This window comes from Bombyx mori, chromosome W, assembly GCF_030269925.1.
Source record: "Bombyx mori chromosome W, ASM3026992v2".
NCBI classification, from domain to species: Eukaryota; Metazoa; Arthropoda; class Insecta; order Lepidoptera; family Bombycidae; genus Bombyx; species Bombyx mori.
Window position 1 is genome coordinate 858,484 of NC_085135.1, and position 11,248 is coordinate 869,731.

The 11,248-nt window shown below is 37.0% G+C and overlaps 1 protein-coding gene across 1 annotated transcript; it reads right to left on the reverse strand.

Moving 5' to 3' along the window:
* Positions 1-1,041: 1,041 nt before the first annotated feature.
* LOC134201639 (piggyBac transposable element-derived protein 3-like) lies at positions 1,042-10,494 on the reverse strand. The gene is made up of 5 exons (XM_062676877.1): positions 10,132-10,494; positions 9,108-9,231; positions 7,156-7,800; positions 4,702-6,356; positions 1,042-1,107 (listed from the first exon to the last, which is right to left on the reverse strand). The coding sequence occupies exons 1-5, from the start codon at positions 10,492-10,494 to the stop codon at positions 1,042-1,044; spliced, it is 2,853 nt and encodes a 950-aa protein (XP_062532861.1).
* Positions 10,495-11,248: the final 754 nt, after the last annotated feature.

Here is an 11,248-nt window from a genome sequence, read left to right on the forward strand (position 1 = left end):
CAGGACAGGAGACATAGCGGACAAGGGAAATTATAGACCAATTTCACTGGCAACCGTCATAGCCAAGGTGTTTGACAGCGTACTTGACTCTCATCTCAGTGGATACACTAAACTACATGATACACAGTTCGGATTTTGTGCTGGGCTATCTACTGAGAGTGCCATTTTTGCACTGAAGCATGCTGTCAAATACTACACTGATAGGAAAACACCAGTGTATGCCTGTTTCCTGGACCTATCAAAAGCCTTTGACCTTGTTTCCTATAACATCTTGTGGAAAAAGCTACTGGGAGAGGGTGTACCTCCTTCATTAGTAAATATATTATCTCTGTGGTATGAGAAGCAGAGGAACTTTGTAAGGTGGTCCAATGTACTGTCAGACCCTTACAAACTAGAATGTGGTGTAAGGCAGGGTGGTTTGACCTCCCCAAGGCTCTTTAATATCTATGTAAATAAGCTACTCGAGGAGCTCAGCAGCACACATGTTGGTTGTCATATAGATGATTTATGTCTTAATAACATTAGCTATGCAGATGACATGGTGCTGCTGAGCCCATCAATATGTGGGTTAAGAAAGTTGCTTTCCATATGTGAATCCTATGCTGAGGATCATGGCCTAAAATATAACCCTAGTAAAAGTGAGCTGTTGGTGTTCAGAGGTGTAAACAAAAGTCCACCTCATGTCCCGCCTCTAATGCTCGGTGGCTTACCTGTACAAAGAGTAACACAGTTCAAATATCTAGGGCATATTGTAACTGAGGAATTAAAAGATGATATGGACATGGAAAGGGAACGCAGGGCATTGGCTGTCAGAGGGAATGTAGTGGCACAAAGATTTGCGGGTTGTTCAGTGCCGGTCAAAATTACCCTCTTCAAGGCTTACTGCCAATCCTTTTACACAAGCGGTCTTTGGGCTACTCATACCCAAAAAACGGATAATGCACTGCGTATACATTATAATAATGCCTTCAGGCATCGATATATTACCACTAGATCCCGCGTAAAGGCGTCAAAAGTAACCAAACAAAACAGTGCTTAGATTCATATTAAGCACTGTTTTGCCTTCAGTGTCACGCCGACCGTCGAGTGGAACGATCCTAAAATGCGCTGTAAAAAGATGTAAAAAACGGGCTTATAAAGAGAAAACAACATGAAATTTAGTATTTTTGGTAAGTTTTATAATTTTTATGAACAGATAGTGATAAATATTTGAAATAAATCAGTTATTCTTACCAAATTAGTACTTCAAGAAATTAAATCCTATTATTTTGCTTCGCAGTTATTTCTTTCGCACACATAATAACGGTTACATGCAAGACAAAGATGAAATAGGGCTATTTCAGAACAAGTGTAGTGGAGTCACATAATTTTTTATTTTTTTATTATTTTTTATTGCTTAGATGGGTGGACGAGCTCACAGCCCACCTGGAGTTAAGTGGTTATACTGGAGCCCATAGACATCTACAGCGTATTTACGCTGCCATTTGCGCATTTGCGCCACCCACCTTGAGATATAACTTCTAAGGTCTCAAGTATAGTTACAACGGCTGTCCCACCCTTCAAACCGAAACGCATTACTGCTTCACGGCAGAAATAGGTGGGGTGGTGGTACCTACTCGTGCGGACTTACAAGAGGTCCTACAACCAGTAATTACGCAAATTATATTGCGGGTTTGATTTTTATTACACGATATTATTCTTTCACCGTGGAAGTCAATTGTGAACATTTGTTAAGTACGTATTTCATTAGAAAAATTTGTACCCGCCTGGGATTCGAACACCCCGTGTATCGCTAGATCAGATACGAATGCAACAGACGTCTGTACAACGGACGGCGAAATGAAATCTGTAAACTGGAATTTGTTTTTACATTTTTACAGATTTAATAACAGAGTAATAAAAGAAAAAAGAAGCGACAATTATTTCAAACCTAATTGCTCCAGTGTGGTTTGTGCAGACCATTTTACCGATTCTGACATGTATTATTAAATAAAACAATTTGATGGGGATTATGTTGTTGTGATTTAAAAAGCTCTTATCCATTTTCCCCACCGATGTGCAAGGTACAATATAGCTAACTCAGGTATAATTATCTATAGTTATACAATATTTGTTGTTAATCATAAGGAATTAAATTGAAAAAATTGAATGAATATGAATTAAAAAAACATAAAAATAAATTACTCAAAATATTCTTACAAAAAAAGTATAAAGTGCGACTCCGTAATACTCTGTTCGGAGCAGTAAAGTCTTAATATCGTAAGTTTAAAAGGGCGTAAGTAAAATGCTATGCGTGTAAATTTTTGCTTTATTTTTAACGAGATAAGGTTAAATTTGGAATAAAAGTTATTGTAAAAAACTATCTTTTTCGGTCATTCATGGCGTAAGGTTGTAAGTGAATGTTAAAATAATCTAAACTGCACTTTATTGCTTGGGGAAAAGGCATAGTTTTGGTTACAATTATTATATTATACATCGTTTTTCTCCACTTGATGGTGTAGTCAGATCAGTTAGTCGATGCCATATTTGTGTTTGGTTTTTGTATGTGATGCGTTATCTAGTGGTAATATATCGATGCCTTCAGGGCGTTGTTGAGGCTTCCACCTTATTGTAGTGCATCAGGCATGTTCGCCGATGCGCACACAGATGACTACTTCGCGATAATGCGCAAAAAGGTGGCATCCATTATTCGTAGAGTAGGAGGAAGCACCAACAACGTCTTGAGGGTACTAGCTGGAAGATTGGATGGCCCGACCCTGGGTAGGTTCATCAAGTTGCATGTTCTACATGCTGCTTGATGGGGTTGCCAGGGCCGGAGTTAATTTAGTTGATTTATTGATTTGTTTATTTAAATACTAACATAGTTCGTAAGTTCTTTGTAATACTAACACAATATGAGACTGATGTCTTGAAATAAAAGGTTTTTATTTTTATTTTGTTTTTATTTTTTATTTTATTTATTATTATTATTATTTATTTGAATTGTATTTTTTTGACTTGTTTTTTCGTATACTGTAAATATGTTTTCTTGTTTAAAAAAAAAAAGAAAATAGTTGAGAAAATACAAAAAAAAAAAGCCCGCTGAGTTTGTTTCGCCGGTTCTTCTCAGAACTGTGGCTTTTTTTTGGAACCGGTGGTAGAGTTAACATTTTCTTTTACATTTTGACATTCAACAAGTGTGTTTTTGATGACATCCAAGTTGAAATAAATGATTTTGAATTTGAATTTAAATTTGAAGTGGTTACTAGCCTGCCCTAATACTGATCTGCCCACGGTCCCGACTTCTCAGCGATTGTGGCATGAGCCGCTCTGTGAATTAATACGTGAAAATCTACTTGACTCATGTAGAGATTCAACAAAGCGTGCTTGCCTCCTCGCAGTTGCAGAATGGGAATCGGGGCTATGGTTGCAGGCCCATCCATCACTTCACACCGGCACTCTAATGTCCGACAGTAGCTTTCGTTTAGCAACCTGTCTTCGCCTGGGGGCACCTTGCTGTGTTCAGCATCACTGCCAGTATGGCAACATTGTCGACCGCTTTGGTTACCACGGGCTCTCATGCGTGAAAAACGCTGGCAGAATATCCCGCCACGCCAGCATAAGTGACATCATCCGTCGGGCCCTTGTCAGCGCCGGCGTGCCAGCCATTCTAGAACCGAATGGTTTGGTGCGAGGCGATGGTAAGAGACCAGACGGTATGTCGATTATTCCCTGGAAGATGGGTCGGTCTCTCGTTTGGGATGCGACTTGTGTAGATACCATGGCACCGACACATCTTCCTGGGACTAATTCTAACGCTGGCAGCGCTGCTTCAACGGCTGAAGGCCTCAAACGGCGGAAATATGAAAATCTCTCTAAAGATTTCATTTTTGTTCCGTTTGGGGTGGAAACTTTGGGCCCCTGGGGCCCATCTGCTAAAAGCTTTTTTAAGGACCTTAAAAAAAACTTATTGAGGCCTCGGGAGACCAGAAGGCCGGTACGTATTTTGCACAAAGAATTAGCATTGCTATCCAGCGTGGAAATGCTGCCAGCCTTCTGGGAACGCTGCCAACCGGCGGTGAGCTAACGCAGATTTTCTATTTATAATAATAATATAATAATATAATATAAGCCTTTATTAACAATCTAATTTAAGCTACATTTTTAACACGCTAAACGCCACGGGGGTCACCGGTGACCTCACCCTTCCTCTATCATAGCGCCATGGGGGTCACCGGTGACCTCAACGTATAGTCATATTCAAACTACTTTTTCTCGCCGCCGGCCATACTGACTGTTACTTTATTCGTACTCCGTGACCGGCACGGCGCTGTAGAACTATACTGCGCAGTGGGACAAACATACCTTGTAAGGAATTGAAAAAATGAAAGATAGCGAAAAAAGTAACCAAAATAAAAATTCAGGATATATAATTCAAATTAGTCTTTATTATTTAAACGAAAATTAGCAGTCTTTATTTTTTAATGAAATACAAACATAAAAATCAGTTTTACTGAAAAATAAAATAAAGTTCTCATTAGTAAGCATAATTACAAACAACCATTAGAAATATAAATAATTAGCCATAATATTTGACAAAACATGCTGTAAAAGATGAGATAAGAAACCTTTTATAGCATCAACATATTAGCGATGGACATAATTGAAACATTTTAGACAAAAGTGAGGCTCCCCCTTACATTGCACACAGTACGTACTCACTTTCTTAGCTTTATTCTTAGCTACTTTACGACCAAATTCCTGTACTGAATCTTTATAACATTTCACGCAAAAACGACGCGTGTCTCTTACTTTTCCTTCCTTTAATTTTAGAACATGCTTGAGTCTTTTAGGTCTTTCATTGATAATTATTTCTTGGGAATCTGCTGGCCGAGTCAAATAATTTATGAGAGCCCTCCTAAAGTCGACAATTGAAGATTTGCTCTGCTTATTTTCATTGTACATGACCCAAGCATTTACAACTGCCGTATTTAGAAGTAGTTCTATTGCCAATTTTCTATACCATTTTACGGTTTTCCGCAATGGCGAAGAATAGGCACCCATCTGGTCACTCATGTCTACAGACCCTTTCGATTTATTATAATCCAAAATAACTTTTGGTTTACGAATCTGTTTGCCTTTTTTCACCACCACAGCAATTTTGTCGGAATGCTTTGTCGACAGCATAAGCACGTCCCTCTTATCTTTCCATTTAAGCACTGTTACTCCATCTTCATTCTCCATAGCCATTGTTTCACCTTTTTGCAGTTTCGAATCAACAACAGCCTTAGGCAATCCTCTTCTGTTTTTTCGCAATGTGCCAATTAAATGGGTTTGCTTCTCCAATAACCGATAAGCCAGTTGCAAGCTAGTGTACCAATTATCAGTTGCTAGCGTGTGTCCTTTGTCAAATATATTTTCACATAGTGCCATCACCACATTTGTTGGCGTAGTATTTATTGCGTCAATGTTTTTCCCACTATACAAATTAAGTTTGCAAGTATATCCGGGAACAGTACATAACTTAAATAGCTTCATGCCATACTTGTGTCGCTTACTTTTATTGTATTGCCTGAATATTATTCGACCTCTGAAAGGTACTTGGCTTTCATCCACACAAACATCTTCTTTAGGCGAATAATATTTCTGGAAAGTAGCATTGAGAGCATCGATTAAAGGTCTTATTTTGGCAATACGATCGTTTCTGTCGACAGATAAATTGTAGCTAAAGTGTAGGTATTGCAGTAGTAACTCGAAGCGGTTCCTACTCATAACGGTGGCTGGAAAAGTTTGTCCAAGTATCTTGTCTTTGCTCCAATAATAAGCTAATTTCGGCAGCTTTACTACGCCCATAAACAAGACCAGCCCAAGAAACTGTTTTATTTCTGTCTTGTTTGTTGGCTTCCATGAATGAGACCTTGATCCAGGCTTTGTTTGCCTGGCTGTGATGTTTTGACTTGCGAACAAATTTGTCTGCTCAGCAATCATTTCAAGAATTTCTTCAGGCACCAATAGATCATAATACTGGTCAGGGCCAGCTTCTTTCAGCAAATTAGAATATGGAGGTTTCATACCCTCGAACTCGGTGAAAGGAATCACTGATGGCTGTCGTCTTTTTGGCCTCGACCATTTTGAGGAAATACGGTCATTTTGCGATATATTGGCGGCAACAAAATTTTCAGCCGACTCACTGTCACTATCACTATCACTTGCGATAACCAAACGTCTTTTCTTTTTCGGAAATTGCATGGGTTCACTATCCGATTCTACGAGAGCGTCATTGTTTATAGAAGCGCTCGAAAAAGAAATTTCTAACGCGTTGATTTGCTTCCATTCATCCTGCGTAAATTCGAAGTCCTCCATAGCTAAATCCATATCTAAAGGCTCGCACATTAACTATTCAATAAGAAAATGATGACAGCTAAGATAGTAGGAACGTAATTGATCTAGTAACACACGTTCTATCACCGTAAGCGCGAGCGCACTACTGGTGTAGCGGGTGGCCGGCGGGGTGGCCGGCGCGGCGCCGAGTACCGGAAAATATATTTTCTGTATTTGTGCGCCATGGGGTGCACCGGTGACCTCAGCTATGTATTTGACTGTAACTATGTAACCCATGTACAGAATTGAATAAAACTTATTTTCTATACGTATCGTAACATAATAAACAAATTACGACCAAAAGTATTTTTACGATTTTTATTTTTTTCTATCGGCGTTTAACGTGTTAATACACTTATTATCTAGTTTTATTATTCGACACCGGTTTCTTGATCGTCCTGCTGTACAGCATAGGCCTCCCCAAGGGTTCTCCATAATAATCTATCCTGCGTTTTTCTCATCCAAGTCGTTCCTGCCACTTTTTTGATGTCATCTTCCCATCTACGTTGTTGTCTTCCTCTATTTCGCTTTTTATATCTAGGACACCATTCTGTCACTCCTTTGGCCCATTTTTCTGTTTTATCTCGAATTAAATGTCCAGCCCATTTCCATTTCAGTTGTTGTATTCGGTATTTTATATCTATGATCTTTGTTTGTTTTCTTATTTTTGTTAACCGTATTTTATCTTTTAATTTCATGTTTAACTTTTCATTCTTTCCATTCGGTGTTGACAAATTTCTAAAGATTTTATGTTCTTATTTGTCAATCCCCATGTTTGGCATCCATAGGTCATACTTGGAAGAATGCATGTATTAAATATTTTCTTCTTTGCCTTAACAGGTATTTCTGAATTCTTCATGACATCTTTTAATGCCCAGTACCTTTTCCATCCTATATTTATTCTGTTACTGATTTCTTTTGCTGTGAGGTCTTTGGGGGATATGATTTGGCCGAGGTATGTATACTCATTTACATATTCTAATTTAGCTGTGTTGTAAGGTTTGATAGGGACTTTTTTGTAGTTTGTCATCAGCTTTGTTTTGTTTGTGTTCAATGATAGTCCAACTTTTTCACTTTCACATACAAGTTGCTCAATAATTTTTTGTAAAGTTTCTGGATTTTCGCTTATAAGTATGAGGTCGTCGGCAAATCTCAGATGATTTAGTAACACTCCATTAATATTAATACCGTAATCGTCCCATTCGAGCTGACGAAACACATGTTCTAGGGTTGCAGAGAAAAGTTTGGGTGAAAGGGGGTCTCCCTGTCTAACTCCTTTTTTGATGTGAAAGTGTTCTCCTAGCTTTTCTGTCCGTATTCTTGCTTTCATGTTTTCGTATATGTTTTTCAATAGACGGATGTACTTATTATGGACTCCTTGTAAAGCAAGCGCTTCCCATATTTTCTGATGTTTTAGCGAGTCAAATGCTTTGTTATAATCTATAAACGATAAATAATAGTTGATGTTATATTCATTACATTTTTGGATTATTTGTTTTATAGTATGTATATGGTCGAGAGTAGAGAATCCACTTCTAAACCCTGCCTGTTCTTTTGGCTGATTTTCGTCCAGAGTCCTTGTTAATCGTTCTAGTACTATCTTGGAGAAAAGTTTATAAATATTAGACATTAGTGAAATGGGTCTATAGTTCGAAATATCATCTGTTCTGCCTTTCTTATGAATTAAGATAATCGTTGATGTAGTCCATTGTTGAGGTATATGTTCCGTTGTTAGAATATCGTTAAATAGGTCGGTTAGTGTATTGGAGATAGCATGGTACATTCCGACAAGAAATTCATTAGAAATATTGTCTTCCCCTGGTGCTTTATTTTTCTTTAGTGACTTCGTGGCATTATTGACTTCATCTATTAGTATGCTAGGCATTCTGAATTTTTTTCTTCTTCTTTGCTTAAAGTAGGTGTTATTGATTGGTCATCGTAGAGCTCTCGATAGAAATCGGTCGCGGTTTGGAGTATGTCACTTCTTTTCGATTTATGTTTTTTTGTCTTGTGGTGTGTTACGTTATTTATCCAAGTTGTATATTCTTGGAGTTCTTTCCATGCCTTCTTGAGCCCACCTGATTTATCTATATGAAGTTGTAATGTCTCTGTTCTTAATTTTTGTTTGTGCTTTCGTATTTCTAAGTTTATATTTTTACTAATTTTTGTTATCTCTTGCTTGTTGTTCTGTCTATTACTAAATAGAAGGCTCCTCTTTCTTATTAGGTCCCTTGCTATTGGTCCTAATCTATCTTTTGGTGTGTTTTCTCTTTCTAGCTGTTTGTTGATTTCTTTTAATACGTTTTCCAGAGTATTATATTTTTCTTGTGTCGTTTTCAGTTCTTTAATTGGTCGTAGCTTTATTTCTAAAGATTTTAATATATGATTTGGTACTGGTAGTATGATTGGCAGCTTTCTATTTTTTATAAATTTTCTTTGGTTTTTTGGTTGAAACATATGAAGGTGGCCTCGTAGTAATCTGTGATCTGTGTTAAAATTAAATCTGTTGAGAACTTCCACGTTTAAGAAAAGTTTCGGTTTATTTGTTGTAATAAAGTCAATTTCGTTTCTTGTTATGCCATCAGGAGATTGCCATGTACATTTTCTTAGAAGATTTCTTTTATAGAAACTATTCATTACAGTTAAGTTATTCTCTGCCGCGTAGTTTATCAACCTTTGTCCATTATCATTTCGTTTGCCTATTGTGTAGGGTCCTATTATTTTATCTTCGTTTTTTCTCCTCTGACCAATTTGGCTATTAAAATCTCCCATTACAATAATGGTTTTGTATAAATTCTCCATTATTTCATTTAAGCTTTTGTAGAATTCGTTTTTAGTCTCTTTCTTTGCTGTTTCTGTAGGAGCATTTATCTGAACAATTGAAGTCGGATTTTTGTAGCCAGGAAGAGTGATATTTAAAATTGCTATTCTATTTGACACTCCTTTAAACTCTATTATATTGTTTTTAAGATATTTCTTAACCAAGAATCCCACGCCATATATTCCTGGTTATTCATTTTTGTAATATAATATGTATTCATCATGTTCTTCAATTTTTTCAGCCGACCGTCTGACATCACTTATGCCGAGGATATCCCAATTGATGTGATTCAAAGCTTGTTCCAGTTCTAATAATTTTTCCTTCGATTTTAATGATCTAGTATTTAGTGTTGCTATATATATTCTATGTTTTCTATCCTTTGTATTTGCTTCATTTAACGTCTGGTTTTTAGTTGGATTTGGATTAGAGTCGAAATTTTCGAGATCTTGGGGGTAGTGGTCGGTAACCCCGCGGTGACCAGCCGTACTGGGGTTTTCATTATATGTATTGGATGGTTTTTCTATTCTAGTTGCGATTTCGTTACCGGTGTCTGTTAATTCCTATGATTTAAATTGTTTTTCATTGAAAGAGGATGATCTTGCCCTCATATATTCGAATGCATTGGTTTTGTGTAATTTTGGTGGTGCAATAATATGTTCCGAGTTTTTGTTGTGTGTAGGTGTATGCATGATATTAGGTGATGTCGAGGTTTCTCGCTTTCTTTTTTCGACATCCGACGTATCTCTTAATATTATTTTATTGTTTCGAATGAATGCGTCTTTTCCATTTTGTTTTTCTTGTTTGAGTTGTTCTTGTAAGTTTTTGCGTAATTCTATTGTTTCTTTTGAAAAATCTTCTGTGATATAAGCATGTTTCGGCATTTTCATCTTATTTTTAAATATTTCTAGTTTCTTTAGAAATTACGTAAAAGATATGAGTATTGGTCTCACTTTTTCCTCATCATGCTTCTTTCCTAGTCTATAGTAGTTATTTATCTCATAGGAGTTGATATCAACATGTAAACCTTTCATGATTTCTTTTATTAAATTAAACAGTTCTTGTCGATTATTTTCTATTTCTTTTATGCCGTGTAGAATCAGGTTATTTTTCTTACCTTTGTTTTCTAAGTATCTTGCTTTGTCATTCAACTTCTGTACCTCGTTCTTAAGATACTTATTTTCTTCCAATATTGGTTTTATTTTGTCGTCTATATTGCGCATGATACTGTCGGTTACACTCTGAGTAATCGTTGCAGTTTGTTTATCGAGTTCCAATTTCATCATCTGGAATAGTTTTGTCATATCCTCTGACATTTTGATCGAAGCCATCGTGATGTAAACAACTGTTTTGGTTTGTGTAGATTGGAACGTAATTTGCTAGTTGCGTTGGCACCACTGGGTGTCGTTGACGTTTTTCACTTTTTAAAGTCGTGACAGATTCTGCGTTTGATCTAGTTGTCAGTTGATATTTATTTATTTCTACCCTCAATGGAAATCTCAATGTGTATGTGTACCGTAATACAATCGATGTTAAAAGGTGCTTTCTTTTAGTTTTTTTGGTGTTTTCTTTTAGTTTTTCTTCATGTTTTCGTCAATCTTCCTTTCCAAGTTTTTGTTATGTGATACACGTTTTATATTCGTTGGTTCAAAATTGCACTGGTTGGAAGTATTGTTTTAATTTTTCCATGTTTTTCTTGCAACAGATTTTGGCTACCAGACGGCGATATACCGTGCCTACGGCAATTGGTCTTACTCCCCCATCTTTCTTATTTAGAGCACATAAATTTGCACCATAGAGAATGTCAATGATTTTATCATTGACTTTGCCCGAAAGCATAAAATTAATTAAATCTTCTAAGCCTTTTAAAAGCGACTGGCCGACGGCGCCACAGCTGCCACTAGTTAGATCTTTAAGGTGCTGTGGAGTTAGGCTATCAAGCCCACCAGCAGAACCACTCTGAATAGATGCAAGAGCATTAGCAACATCCTCTATGGTCGCCTCTATGGCTTGTTCAGAGCTGGGAGGGTCAGGAAAAAATATGTTTGATGACGGATCTTTTTTTATTTT